Source organism: Mustela erminea, chromosome 8 (genome assembly GCF_009829155.1).
Source record: "Mustela erminea isolate mMusErm1 chromosome 8, mMusErm1.Pri, whole genome shotgun sequence".
NCBI lineage: Eukaryota > Metazoa > Chordata > Mammalia > Carnivora > Mustelidae > Mustela > Mustela erminea.
In genome coordinates this window covers 18023206-18039064 of record NC_045621.1, presented here as the reverse complement: position 1 = coordinate 18039064, position 15859 = coordinate 18023206, and the positions used below count along the sequence as shown (strand labels likewise).

The following is a 15859-nucleotide window of genomic DNA, read 5'->3' as shown; positions in this document are numbered from 1 at the left end:
GGCAGGTAAACTATGTTTTGCATTGGTAAGAGCCATACAAGAGTGGACATTATTTTCTATTAGTAAATAATAATGATGATACAAACAGTCACTAAGGACCAGGACTAGAAGATGTAAGATGTTGTCCTCAAGTACAGTCAGAAGCTGCACTTGAGTTATCCAATGGAAGTCCTCTTAAGTCCCCCTGCCTGTGCCACATCACTTCCATAATTTAACCTGGGTTTGAAAAACATTTGTTCAAATCTTCATTAAAGAATATTCACAAAATGAAGAATGAAGGGTGCCTCAGTGGCTCAGTCATTAAGTGTCTGCCTTTGGCTCAGATGGTGATCCCAGAGTTCTGGGATGGAGCCCCGCATCAGGCTCCCTGCACTTGCTTCTCCCTCTGCCTGTGCCACCTTGCTTGTGCTCGCTCTCTGACAAATAAATTTTTTTAAAAATCCTTAAAAAAAAAAAAAAAAAAGGAAAAATCACCCAACCAAGAATAACAATGACCACTTTGGTACATATTTTTTCTTTTATTATTCTAAGTATTTTATTACATTTTCTACTCTGTGTCTTGCTTTTAGCATAAAACATGTCTTTTCTCATGCTATTAATTTTTTCATAATCTTTATTCTAATAGATAAATAATATTCCATTGTCATATATCACATATCAACATTTACATAACCTAATGTGGGACATCTAAGTTATTTCCAAGTATTATAATATTTATGTTATAAATAAAGCTACATCTCAGTGTATAAAACTTTTCCCATACTTTATTTTCTCAAAATAAGTTTCCAGAGGCAGGGATCAGTATGTAAGTTTCATTTAAACAATGTGTAAGTTTAAAGCAAATAATAAGAATGGACAATTTATAAACTGATAAAATGAGTAATGATCAAGACAAACGCTTAAACTTTTTAGAAATCAACAAAATGCAAGGTAAACCAACTGGTATTTTCATATGCAAACATACAATTTTTCTAGAGGGCAATTTGGCAATGTATAGCAAGATTCTCACACTTTTCTCAGCTTCTGACCCAGGAGTTCTACTTCCTGTAAATTATATTAAGAAAAAAAAAATCAAAGATTTGCAAAAAATTTCATGTGGCTGGATGCTCACCATGGCTTTTTTGTAAAAATAATATGGAGGACATTGAGAGTTGGAGGGAGAAGTGAGATGGGGGAAATCAGAAGGGGAGACAAACCATGAGAGACCATGGCTCTGAGAAACAAACTGAGGGTTTCAGAGGTGGGGGCATGGAAGGATGGGTGAGCCTGATGGTGGGAATTATGGAGGGTACGTATTGCATGGAGCACTGGGTGTGGTGCATAAACAATGAATTTTGGAAAACTAAAAATAAAATAAAATGGAAAAAAAAACGACAAAGTAGAAATCAACTGTAGGGTAGCAATGATGGAATGTAGCAATGATGGAATATTATTTGTGGTTGCAGTATGTATTATTATTATTTTTTTAAAGATTTTATTTATTTACTTGAGAGAGAGACAGTGAGAGAGAGCATGAACGAGGAGAAGGTCAGAGAGAGAAGCAGACTCCCCATGGAGCTGGGAGCCCGATGCGGGACTCGATCCTGGGACTCCAGGATCATGACCTGAGCCGAAGGTAGTCGTCCAACCAACTGAGCCACCCAGGCGTCCCTGCAGTATGTATTATTAATGTCATAAGAAAATTTCTATAACACGGTTCAACTGAAAATTTCTGGCACTAGTACTGAATACATAATTATCTATCTATCCAAAAATATTAAGAGTAACTATTTCTTGGTGAAATTTTAAACACTTTAAGCATTTTTTTAAAAAATTGGAATAATTTATCAGTTGTGAAACTATAAATGAAGAGTTTTCATTATTTTTCATTAATTATAATAATGAATATAATAATGAAAATATAATGAATATAATAAATAATTATATTCATTAATTTTCATTATAATTTCCTTTTTCAATCATAAAACATGACATATCTATTGGTATTTATCATATTTTATGCTGGAAAATATTAGATATTTATTCATTTATTCAAAGACTTAAAGTAATGCTGAATGATAAAACTTTATTATTCTCATCTCATGGTGGTGTGTATGTGTAGGAAGAGGGGAGAATCCAGCTACATGGATCTAGCTTTCCATTTAGACAATCTAAGTCAAGATAATCAGCCCCTCTTCCCACTTCACACTCACCCATCATATCCCAGCCCCTCAGGAACCAGGATCCCCAAGAGGTAAAGGATCCCAAGCAGAGGCTTCATTCTTCTGCAGAGAACAAGAAAATCCTGGACTTCTCCTGTAGGTCAATGGATCAAACATCTCTGAGAAGGCATAAATACAGAGGCTCTTACAGTCAAGATAAGGTAAGTCAGTTAATGAATGTCTCAGCAGAATTCTAAGTGAGCAGTTGTTTTATTAAATCTATCGTGTCATCAAATAGCTTTTTTCTTATATAGTGGAAAATACTATCATTTGATTTTTCATTTCTCCTTGAAAACCAAATTTATACAAGCTCTGGACTCCAGATCCAGATACAAGCTCTAGATCCAGAAAGAAGTTTCTTCCTTCCACAGGTTTCTGGGCCTAATGGGTTGTATGTTTTCCACCCTGGGTTTGGTAGGTGTGGTTATTATTTGGATTTCCACTTCTCTCTTAAAGCTGTATTTTGGATCATATACCTTCTCCTGTTCTGAAAGATCACAGCGCCAGCTTCTTAAACGAATCTAGGTCTCTCCAAATCTGAACAGTGAAAACATTTTAAATCCTTTCTCAAGTGGATTTTCTCACACAGCCCTCTCACAAAAAGGTCTATGTCAGATACCCCATCGTGTTTTCAGACAAACCCAGATATGCCTAAATCTCAAACATGACCACTAAAAAGTAAAAGCTCAAGTTAAGATCATTGCTAAAAGTCTAACTGAGCAAGGCAAGATTTAGTGCAGAGAAGTAGAGAATTTAAATGGAGTCCTTGGCATTTGGGGGCCCAGTCTGAATCCTTTGATCTATATTCATTATTCTTTCATTTATTCATTCACTCATTCATTCTACAAAATGTACAATGTTACAAAAATGTAACGAGTACCCACTTTATGGCAGGTATTAGTACTAAGATGAAAACAGACAAAGATGAAAGAGACAGGTCATCTCTCTGCTTTATGGAAACTCAGAATTGAGAATAATTAACAAGTGTACAAACTAATAATACAATTTCAAGTAAATGAAATCAAATTAAGGAGATAGGGGGTGATCATAGGTCAAGACTATACTGAGATGGAGAGGACTGTCCTGATTTATTTAAGATGATTTTTGAGGTAAGTTCTAAATGATGTGGTTCCTGAAAAAGCTTGTAGGAAAAGTGTGCTAGGTAAAGGAAGCAGCATGTGTAGGGGTCCCAGAGAAGACATGAACTTGGTCCCAATAAGGTCCAATAAGAAATTGGAAGAAAGCCAAGGTTTGAGTAAAGTAGTGTTCAGAGAGTGATGGAAGTTGAAGTCAAGGAGATAGGTAAGAGGGCAGATCTTATGGAGACCATAGGCCGTAGTAAGGACTTAGAATATTATTCTAAGAAATCACTGAAAAGGTTTTGGTTTTGTATTTTAAATAATTTGTCTGGCTGCTGCATAGAGTGTAGGCAAGAGACAGACCACATAGAAACAGAAAAGCCAGCTGGAAGGATACCATATCATTCCAAGGGAGAGATGATGGGGCCTCAGGTCAGTCAGTCATAGTGATACGGTACAATATGGTCACACTGGGAATTAACTTTAGAAGCAAATTTACTTATGGAATAATTGTGAAGTGTGAAGAAATTAGAAAACTCAAGATTAATTCCTAGACTTCGAGGTCACAAAATGAAGTGAATAGTGGTTAGTTTTTATGAGATGAGGAAAATTGAGAGAGGACAAGATTAAGATTTGAAGAGAAAAAAACTTAAGAATTGTATTTGCCTTTGATAAATTTGACATGCTTATCAGATATCCAGGGGATTTTCAAGTGGGTAGCAACTATGGCAGGCTGGAGCTGAGGGAAGCTGGAGTGAGGTGAACAAATTTGTGACTCCAGCTTGTAAAAGATGGTGTTTGAAGCAGCATGAGGAGTTCATGTAGGGTGTGAATACAGAGTGAGAAGGCAAAAACAAAGACTGAGCCTTGGGCTGGTCTAACATTTAGAGGTCTTGGTAGAAGAGAGGAATCCAGCAACGGAAATTGAGAAAGAACAGCCAACAAAGTAGGTGGAAAACTGCGAGACTGTTGTGTCCTAGAAGCCAAGTGAGAAAAGCATTTTAAGAAAGTGGGAGTTACCAGCTGGGCCAAATGTTGTTCAGAAGTGGAGTCAGATGAGGACTGAGAACTAGCAATCTTATATAGCAGAATAGAGGTTCCCAGAGACCTTGAAAAGAGCAATTACAGTCAACATGTGGTAGAAACAAAAGCCTGACTGGAGTTGGTTAAAGAAGGAAAGCCAAGTGAGAAAGTGGAGGCAGTGAGTATAGAAAACTCCGTTCGCATAGAACATGGCTCTCATCATAATGGCAACTTCATCATTATGATCTTCTGTCATCCCTTTAGGATATTGTTGATTCAGAAATCTTGAATTTGAGTTTTGTTGAAGTTCAGAATGCGAGGTAAAATGCAACCCCATGACATTCTTTCCCTCATCCATGTGCAGGTCAAAGCAGTCACCTCGTCGTAACTCTGAAGCAAAGGTTTTAATGGAGCTGTGAGTTCCACAGAGGGAGAATGGAACCAAGGAGCTGACAGTGGGTGTTTTTTAAATTTTTTTTTTCCATTCTCCTACTCTTTGGAATTGGACCAAGATGGACTCAGGGCAGAAAGATGCATGGTAATCCAAATAAAAGGCAAGATTAGAATAGTCTTCCCCCTCTGACAAATATATAATTCCATGCTGTTATTCTGAAGCAAAAGAACATAAATAAAAATAAGAAATGCACCAAAATGCACAAACAATGCAAACAAATTGTTAGTAGAAACCTGCAAAAAATTTCTTAATGTTGTGAGATCATTTGGCATTGCTACACAGGGTTTTCCTAAAGTCACTGATAATTAGATTTTCCTCAATCCCCATGTCCAATTGCACTGCAATATATGTTTCTCTACCAACTCACTGGCCAAAGATCATCTTTCTGCAACCTTATGTAATGAAAGCTGTAAGCTAGAGCACCGAAGGCCGATGAGCTGGAACCACGGACTCCTCACTAACAAGGATGAATTATTAACACATCTTTCCTTATTGTTGTGTTTTATAGCTTTCTAGTTAGTCATCTCAAACAATTTATTCACAATAATACTGTTTTTTATTATTGCTGTTTTATAGTTCCTATAACAGTAAAATTTATCCTCAACTCTATTATTACAATATTCAACTACTAATGGAATTCTTGTTTTTATTTGATTGTTTTAAAGCCAGAGCAATAAAATTTACTCCCAAAAATATTACTGCAAGCTTCATGTCCTTTAAAGTATTTGATAGCATGCCTACAAACACATGTAGTTCTTTAAGTCCACAGGAGAGAAGACCTGCCAAAACATAGACATTGTTCTAAGAAAGATGTGGGAATTGGTTGCTATTCTATCTTTGATAGAATGAGTAATAAAATAGAAGAAATGGAAGAACCTTTGAGACTACTGATTTAGAGGAAGGTTACACTCTAATTGGCAGTAATGTTTGTTTAAAAAATCAACTTCATTTTTCTTCCATGCCAAACCCTGGACATTTCCACCATCTTCATCCTCCAAAATAATGTGCTCTCAAAATGAAACTCCTGATTTCTCATGGCTAGTTGCCATTTGAGTTGGAAAGAAGCTCTACAAAATATTACTAACAAAGGCTAGGGTCATTTTGAAAGTAAACAGCTTCAAGGACCTAAAAATTGAAATGTACACAGCCAAGCCAGCTCACCATTTCTACTGTTCCTAATTTTTTCTCACTTACCCTGAACCCATGGTTACTACAGTGAAATTCCCACTTGCCATGTACCTTTTATGCCTGGTGATACGACTTTTATGACTGAATCAAAGGGCTAGAACATAAATTATAGGCCACCCACTGGAACAAAATATCAGTAGGACTCAAGAAAGAGGTGTGTCTGCTGGGCAAACATCCATGTGTGTTTAAGGGATTGGTCTCAGAAGGATAATAGTTTGACTTATGGTCACAAGCAGATGCAGGCAGATTAGGTGGAGACACAAGCCAATTGTCACTCAGAGATTATGGCCTTAGTAGCAGAAAAGGCAAAAATCTAGATTTGGTTTCTATGACAGCACCAAGGGTACATTCTTGTTGTGACAGAAGCGTAAGAGACTGCTGCTATCTTCTAAGACAACAAAGGAGTGGATGAGTGGATGGGTGAATGGGTGAATATATGGATGCGTGCACGCATGAGTGGATGGATGGAAACATGAATTAAAATGCATATTATTGACAGATGGCATAAGTCCATTGTCTAGACCTAGTCTCTCACCTATGCAGCAAGGCTGAGTTTTCTGTGACCGTCTGCTTCCCTTCACCTAGCTGAGGTAGCTATGGTTGCACCCTGTTGAAATCTACTTTCAAGAGAAAAACTGCTGCCAATCTCTGGCTGTGAGTACTTTTAGAATCTGACTCAGCATTCAAGCTGAGACTAAATGCTATTTAAGAGACATCCCCTAGCCAATGACTGAGCACAGAAGTGGTGCAAAGGCTCACCACGGTACCCGTGCAGCATTCCTCCAGAAGCAATCTTCTTGGAGTGGCGCCACACTCAGAGGCTCTCTGTACCCAATCCTCCTTTCTTCCCTTTCACTTTTTACAGGTGTCAGATCTGCATCATTCTCTGAAGGCTCTCCTTTCCTTCTCTCTTTTTTTCCTCTTCCTTTTATCTTTCAAGGATTACTCCCTGTAAATCTCTTCCACTTCTAAGTTCATCTTGGCACCTGCTTCTCAGATGATCCAGCCAACACATCAATCAGACTCCAGGACAAATGAAAATAAATGAATATGATAGTCCTTGAGTCATAGGGATCTTTCTGGATTGGGTGGATAATTAGATACAGAAGCCAAACTGCAGTTCAGAAGAATAGGGGCAATCGTACACAACCAGTCCTTAGCAGGCTCCCAAAAGAAAGCCAGGAAACTACAGAAAATCACATGCTAGCTATTTATCATACCATACTATTAGCACATACCATACTATTTAGCACACCACACTAGCTGGCCTGAAAAAAAAAAAAAAAAGTATTTTCTATCTCACTGCTTGCTTGCTCTGTCTAATGTGTTTGCAGTACTATATGGCAGGGTCCTCAACCTTTTGTGGAGATGATAAACTTTGCTCTTTCCCTAATGCTGAAGTATCTTCTATTTAGATCATTATGGGAAGGAAGAGGAAAACGGAAGAAATTTATGCTCTCAAATGCCAACAGTGGAGATGGTAGAGCAAGGAGAGAGAAGATATCCCAGAGAAGAGCCTGGATTTTGTTCAGAAACCCCAAATACCTGCCTGGGTGAGGGATGGACATAGAACCAAGGTATGGTAAGGACAATTATCTTGGGAATTAGATCTTTGGATACTTCTCCATCTCTTTCCCAACTGGATAGTATCTCATTCAGCATTAACTATCAACTAATTTAAAAAACAAAGACAAAAACACTTTTGATTCATCACCCTAGATCATCATTCTGGAAATCTTGGTAAGGAGGATTATCATTTTTCAATCTACTTCCATTGATTTCTCAGGTATAAAGAAAAGGCAAAAGATAGGGAAACAACATGAATACCCATCAACAGACAAATGGATAAAGAAGATGTGTGTGTGTGTGTGTGTGTGTGTGTGTGTGTGTGTATACCACATATATAAATATACCTATATGTAGGTATGTATAAAAGAAAGATATATATAGAGAGAGATATATATCTATGTCTATATATATATCCCATAGTATTATTCAGCTATGAGAAAGAAGGAAGTTCTGCCACTTGTGGCAACATGGATGGACCATGAGGGCATAATGCTAAGTGAAATAAGTCAGAAAAAAATAAATACTACAAGATATCACTTATATATGAAATATAAACAAAAGCCAAACTCCTAGAAACAGAGAGAAGGATGGTTACCAGAGGAAGGGAGGTGGGAGAAATGGGGAGATGTTGGTCAAAAGGTACAAATTTCAGTCAGAAGATGAATAAATTCTGGGGTTCTCATATACAGCATGGTCATTACAGTTAATAATACTGTATTATATACTTGAAAGTTGCTGAGAGTAAATCTTACATGCTCTCATCACCAAAAAGAAGGTAATTATGTGACATAATGAAAATGTTAGCTAATGCTATGGTGATCATCAGTTTGCAATATGGAAGTGTATCAAGTCAACATGTTGTACATCTTAAACTTAAATAACGTTATATGTCCATCTTATCTCAATAAAACTATAAATATAAGTGCATATATATTGAAATATACCTATATATAGGTATATATAAAAGAAAGGCACAATTAGAACAGATTTTCTTCTCTTCTCTGGTTTTTCCCAAGGTTCATTGTCTTACACCTTTTCATTTCTATTGACTATATTTAGCAAAATCATTATTAAAGATTATTACATTCATTGTCTGAATCTCAGTGCAATACTTGATGGGCCATGTACAGAACACTGGGTTAAAAATCGGAAGCCTTAGGTTCTAATTTTTGTTCCCTCATGTGTCAGCCATGTGACTGGGGGCAAATCTCACCTATTTTCCTTCACAAGTAGTTGTAACTGTCTGCCCTCCTACTCAGAGCTGTGGAACATATTAAATGAAATAATGTATGTGAAAACTCTGTGCACATTGTAGAAACTATCAAAAATATATTGTGTAATTATCATTGACACTAATAACAAGGATCTATAACCAGATTACAGTTCTGCACAAGAGTCTTCCAGTACTAGACCATACTATACAGAAGAGAAAATCCAAACTGCCAAACAGTAAAATGTAGAATGTTTTATCCTTTATCATGAAATTTCTTGACACAAAGTTCTCTAGAGAATTTTTCTAAAGGTGGAGCAAAGCATGGAGGGGCTTCTCTGCTTTACATACTTCAGAAAAACAGATTTTTGAAAATGAGCATCTGTTGAAAATGAGCTGTATCTTAGCTACCAAAATCAACTTATACAATCTATATAATCCTAGCTTGCTGATTATGACCTAAGAACATATTCCAGCATAGTTGACTTCCAATATAAAATATCCCTAATTCAATATAATTCCTATATTCATATTCCCATAAATTTCACTATATGTCTAAAATAAAAAGATAGAAGCAAGACTCCTACTGGATTTCATATGAGATTCAGTTTATACAGAAAAGTAGTTACTAAAATTACAATGGGGTTTAGTCAACCCAAATACATTAAAAAAGTTCAGCTCCCCACTTGTATACTGGGAGCACCAAATTTCACAAGACTTGTACTTGTTATTTCCAGCAAAGGGGGGTTGCATATCTCTTACCCTAACTTTCCCATGTCCTATTTGTTTCTTTATTTTTTATTTTTTATAAACATATAATGTATTTTTATCCCCAGGGGTACAGGTCTGTGAATCGCCAGGTTTATACACTTCACAGCACTCACCAAAGCACATATCCTCCCCAATGTCTATAATCCCACGCCCCTTCTCCCAACCCTCCTCCCTCGAGCAACCCTCAGTTTGTTTTGTGAGATTAAGAGTCACTTATGGTTTGTCTCCCTCCCAATCCCATCTTGTTTCATTTATTCCTCTTCTACCCCCTTAAGCTCCCATGTTGCATCACCACTCCAAAATTGCTAGAACTTGTACAGGAATTCAGTAAAGTGTCAGGATATAAAATCAACGCACAGAAATCAGTTGCATTTCTCTACACCAACAACAAGACAGAAGAAAGAGAAATTAAGGAGTCAATCCCATTTACAATTGCACCCAAACCATAAGATACCTAGGAATAAACCTTACCAAAGAATCTATACTCAGAAAACTATAAAGTACTCATGAAAGAAATTGAGGGAGACACAAAGAAATGAAAAAATGTTCCATTCTCCTGGATTGGAAGAATAAATATTGTGAAGATGTCTATGCTACCTAAAGCAATCTACACATTTAATGCAATTCCTATCAAAGTACCATCCATCTTTTTCAAAGAAATGGAACAAATAATCCTAAAATTTATATGGAACCAGAAAAGACCTCGAATAGCCAAAGGAATATTGAAAAAGAAAGCCAAAGTTGGTGGCATCACAATTCCGGACTTCAAGCACTATTACAAAGCTGTCATCATCAAGAAATAAGTCAAGCAGAGAGAGTCAACTATCATATGGTTTCACTTATTTGTGGAGCATAACAAATATCATGGAGGACAAGGGGTGTTAGAGGAGAAGGGAGTTGGGGTAAATTGGAAGGGGAGGTGAATCATGAGAGACTATGGACTCTGAAAAACAATCTGAGGGGTTTGAAGTGGCGGGGGGGGGTGGGAGGTTGGGGTACCAGGTGGTGGGTATTATAGAGGGCACGGATTGCATGGAGCACTGGGTGTGGTGAAAAAATAATGAATACTGTTTTTCTGAAAATAAATAAATTAATTAAAAAAAATAAATAATAAAGAAAGAAAGAACCAAAAAAAAAAAAAAAAAGACAGCATGGTACTGGCACAAAAACAGACACATAGATCAATGGAACAGAATAGAGGGCCCAGAGATAGACTCTCAACTCTATGGTCAACTAATCTTCGACAAAGCAGGAAAGAATGTCCAATGGAAAAAAGACAGCCTCTTCAATAAATGGTGCTGGGAAAATTGGACAGCCACATGCAGAAAAATGAAATTGGACCATTTCCTTACACCACACATGAAAATAGACTCAAAATGGATGAAGGACCTTAATGTGAGAAAGGAATCCATCAAAATCCTTGAGGAGAACGCAGGCAGCAACCTCTTCGACCTCAGCCGTAGCAACATCTTCCTAGGAACATCGCCAAAGGCAAGGGAAGCAAGGGCAAAAAACGAACAATTGGGATTTTATCAAGATCAAAAGCTTTTGCACAGCAAAGGAAACAGTTAACAAAACCAAAAGACAACTGACAGAAATGGGAGAAGATATTTGCAAACAACATATCAGATAAAGGACTAGTGTCCAAAATCTATAAAGAACTTAGCAAACTCAACACCCAAAGAACAAATAATCCAATCAAGAAATGGGCAGAGGACATGAACAGACATTTCTGCAAAGAAGACATCCAGATGGCCAACAGATACATGAAAAAGTGCTCCATATCACTCGGCATCAGGGAAATACAAATCAAAACCACAATGAGATATCACCTCACACCAGTCAGAATGGCTAAAATTAACAAGTCAGGAAATGACAGATGCTGGCGAGGATGTGGAGAAAGGGGAACCCTCCTACACTGTTGGTGGGAATGCAAGCTGGTGCAACCACTCTGGAAAACAACATGGAGGTTCCTTAAAATGTTGAAAATAGAACTGCCCTATGACCCAGCAATTGCACTACTGGGTATTTACCCTAAAGATACAAACGTAATGATCCGAAGGGGCACGTGCACCCGAATGTTTATAGCAGCAATGTCCACAATAGCCAAACTATGGAAAGAACCTAGATGTCCATCAACAGATGAATGGATCAAGAAGATGTGGTATATATACACAATGGAATACTATGCAGCCATCAAAAGAAATGAAATCTTGCCATTTGCGACAATGTGGATGGAACTAGAGCATATCATGCTTAGCGAAATAAGTCAAGCGGAGAAAGACAACGATTATATGATCTCCCTGATTTGAGGAAGTGCTGTTTGTTTCTATTAGCATTTCCTTAACCCCCAGAAAGATGCCATGTTGTTCTGATGGGAAGTCTTATAAAAGTTAAAGCAAATTACAGTTATCACTAAAGTTTATAGAGTGATTACTACATCCCAGATACTGTGCTTTAATGCATAAACAACCTTCATGTAGTAGTGATGTGGGAAACAGAGGCAAAGGAAAAATTACATTTCCTTACTGCTTAAGCCCATCCACAAGTCCTTGAAACAGAGTGACCTTCCTCTAGGAACTCAGTTGCCTCAGTGTTGACATTGTTACAGGCAAAAGGCAATCTTAGCATAACATTATCCCATTCCCTGGGAACCTGTGAGTCTACTTTATACATATAAAAATTTCTTTGGAAAATTCTTTATCTCTATCTCTCCCACAAGATAAATGGCCCACTGATAAACATTTAGAGTCTCATGACTGAGTTTTTACTAAACAGTAATAAATGACTTTTTCCTAACAATAGCTAGCCCCTTCAGCGACCTGGAAATCTTGTTTCTAGATTCTGTGTAGGCTTCTGCTGTCCCTAACCCCTCCCAACTTGAAAGTATATAATCAGACACCTATCACAACCCCAATGCAACTTTTTTCTGCTCGTGGATCCTGTTCCTATGCTTTAATAAAACCACTTTTTGGTCTTTCTTGATCATTTGCCCTGAACCCCAAAATCTACATCAGTAGGATCAACCATTGACCCCAATTACAGAAAAAGAAACTGAGTCAATCTTCATTGACCATGTTATCTAAAACCTACAATTAAAAAGCAGAATGGGGTGGGCACCTGGGTGGCTCAGTGGGTTAAGCCTCTGCCTTCAGCTCAGGTCATGGTCCCAGGGTCCTGGGATCGAGGCCTGCATCAGGCTCTCTGCTCAGCAGGGAGCCTGCTTCCCCCTCTCTCTCTGCCTGCCTGTCTGCCCACTTGTGATTTCTCTCTCTCTTTCAAATAAATAATTAAAATCTTAAAAGAAAAAAAAAAAGCAGAATGTGGGGGCATTTGGGTGGCTTAGTCGGTTGAGCATCAGACTCTTGGTTTCAGCTCAAGTCATGATCTCAGGGTCATGAGATTGAGCCCTGCATGCAGTACCAAGCTCAATGGGTAGTCTGCTTGAAGACTATCTATCTCTGCCCCTTCCCCCACTCGTACACTTGTGCACTCTCTCTCTAAAATAAATATATAATTCTTTTAAAAAAGAATCAGAATGCACACTGGGGACCAGCATCACCAGCATCATCAGAAAGGCAGAATCTCCATCCCAGACTCTCTGTTTTAGTAAGACTCCCCAAATGAGTCACATTTTGTTCCCTCTGTATTCATTTGTTTATTGTGGGACCTATTTGCTTCTGTTAACATTTCCTTAATACCCTAGAGGAATGTTATGTCACTACTGTTCTTGCTTTTCTCTCCACCTGGAGTGTTCTCCACAAACCAACCACTAGTAATCAAGATTTCCCTCATTCTCTTAGCAGCCCCTTGAGGCAGATCACCAAGTCTCTCTGAGCCTTCATTCCCCCCTCTAGAAAACCGGGATGAAAATACCTCTCTTGAGGGGTTACTAGAGCAGTTAAAATTAAATCAAAGGACCCTTGTAAATTGCATAGCACAGTAGTTCATTAACTTGGTTTCATTTTAGAATCACCTGGAGGGTTTTCCCTGGCACTTCCCTTCCCAGAGCAATTACATTCGGATTTCTGATAATGGGGCCCAGGGAAGCAGCATTTTTACATTCCCACGGGTGATTCTAATGGGTAGTCAGGCTTGAGAATCTCTGGCACCAATTTCCTTGTACATAGTAGATGCCGAATAAAATTTAGCTTTGATTGTTTTTTGTTTTTTGAAAGACAGACAGAAAGTGGGAGCAGGTGGGGAAGAGCAGAGGGAGAGAGAGAATCAAACCAGGCACAGATCCTGACACAGGGCTGGATCTCACAGCCCCAGTGACAACCTGAGCCAAAATCAAGAGTGGGATGCTTAATCTTGGCATTTCTTATACCCAGGCCCTTGCCAAAGAGCAAATCTCTCTGAACTGATCATGCTTGATCATAGGAGGTTCTATCTTCTATCTCTTCTGGGCTTTCTGAAGTCCTAGCCCTGAAATCATACCTTTTCTCTCAAATCTTTTTTTGGTGAGCGCAAGACCTAATCTCCTTCTTTTCTCAAATCCAGTGGCAACCTGAAGTCTCTATTATAAAATCAACTTACTTGCCCCGCTCCGTTCAGGGTAGTTTGCTACTATTTCATGTGTGTCAAATTGCGAGTCTCACAGGCCCCCAGCTTAATGCTGAGGACACTCTAAACTAGACACTGAAAAAGGATAATTTTTTAAAAAACGTAAAATCAAGAGTCTCATTTAAAATGAATGCAAGTCAAAGATTTTATTTACTGCATGAATTAATGAGAGAGTCAATAAGAAGTTAGAACCTATTCAAAGGAAAAGTCTGACAAATATAAATTAGCAGCAGGAATGCTGAAATAAATTTACGAAAGATGCAAAATTTGTCACTTCTTTTCACTGACCACTATTCAATGGTATTTCTACAAACAAGAATCATTTGGATTGTTACTTACTTTTTATGATGTACAGAATCATAAAATACATCAAAAACAATGAGAAACCAGTAATCACAAATAGTGCTCTAGACAGTGTCTAGTTTTACCATTGTAGATGCCCCATAATCTTTGTGGTCCATTACATAGCTTTTCACAACTTTTCCTGAAAATGCTCCATATTTTTATGGTCTATTCCTTTTGGGGGTAGTTAGAAAGGTTAGTTGAAGATCAGGAAGAAAAACTTCACTTAATGAGGAATTTGTGTGAGATTAATTCAGCTCATGGTGTCTTCATATTACTGCAGCCAAGGTAAAGCCCAAACCCAAACTTTATCTGGAGTAACCCAGACTTTTGAGATGTCTGTACAAATTTTACTATGAATAAGGAGTTCTAACTTGCAATATTTCTTAGAAAGTTGTTATCATCAAGCTGGCCAAGCTAGGAAAGAAAAGTAATTTTTTAAATTGATAATGACAAAAAAAATTATGACCTGTTAGTCGTTAAAAATATATGTGGATTTTAACACTGACTTGGGTGCCTAAACCGTTTAGTTAACTTTATTCATTAGACATTATTAGTCTAATGTTAGTCACTGATCATTTTTGATGAATGTACAAGTATTTGGGGTATATTTCCTTAGGACTTATCAAAGTAGAATGAATAGGTTTGCAATGCTTTATGGAAAATTGAACTAAATTAGAAATTACAAGACTCCGTCTATAGTTTCCTAATTCACCTGCCTACAGCCTCTCATTCTCTCCTTGATCTGTTCTCTACTCTGATTCCAGAAGCAGCTTTTCAAATCCCAAATTTCTCTATATCTTTCCCTGACTTCACATTGCTTTAAGGAGTAAAACGATTACTTGTCATTTCCTCGGGCCATGCGGTTTGACCCCTCTGACGGCCCTACCCTAGTTTAGATAACCTTCCCCATCCCTTTCATACTCCATCCCATTCTTTTCTCAGGAACGTCTTCCCTGCCCAGCTCCCACTCCTGACTGGGTTATCTCTTCCTATTATATGGTGTTCTATTAGCACTAATCAAGAGTCCTTTCTAGCACTAATTAAGGCCACAATTTCATACTTACTGATGTAATGATTTGTTTATTACAAATAAGGGCAGGGGACATATTTCCATTGTCTAGCATGGGGCCAAGCCCAGAAAGGGCACTCAATAATTAATGAATTAATAACTGTATAAAGGGTTACTGGTTTCTTCTTAGCCCCTATGGCTTATCTACTTATTTTGCTCATGTGTTTCCTTTGAATTTTTCTTGTTTTACTTTCCTTTGTTGCTGCTTTTATAAGATCACATCATAGAAAAGGGAAGGAGGAGGCAGGTATTGAGCAGGTACCAGGACACTTGCAGAGTATTATGACATGATTTCATTTGAGCCTCATAACCTATGTAATAGGTATTATTTTCCAATTTTATAGAAATGAAACTGAGGCTTAGTGATATTATACAAGTGATACC

At 37.7% G+C, this 15859-nt stretch overlaps 1 protein-coding gene across 6 annotated transcripts in view; it reads right to left on the bottom strand.

The window, feature by feature from the left end:
* Window positions 1–15859, bottom strand: part of CPO (carboxypeptidase O) — a 55425-nt gene that overhangs the window by 22736 nt on the left and 16830 nt on the right. For 4 of the 6 annotated variants that reach the window (XM_032354567.1, XM_032354565.1, XM_032354566.1 and 1 more), the window contains one exon: window positions 2193–2295. In XM_032354567.1, the coding sequence (XP_032210458.1) occupies window positions 2193–2295 (103 nt within the window). Of the gene's footprint in view, window positions 1–2192; window positions 2321–15859 lie in introns of all 6 variants that reach the window. The other 2 variants (XM_032354568.1, XM_032354569.1) reach the window with 1 other exon arrangement.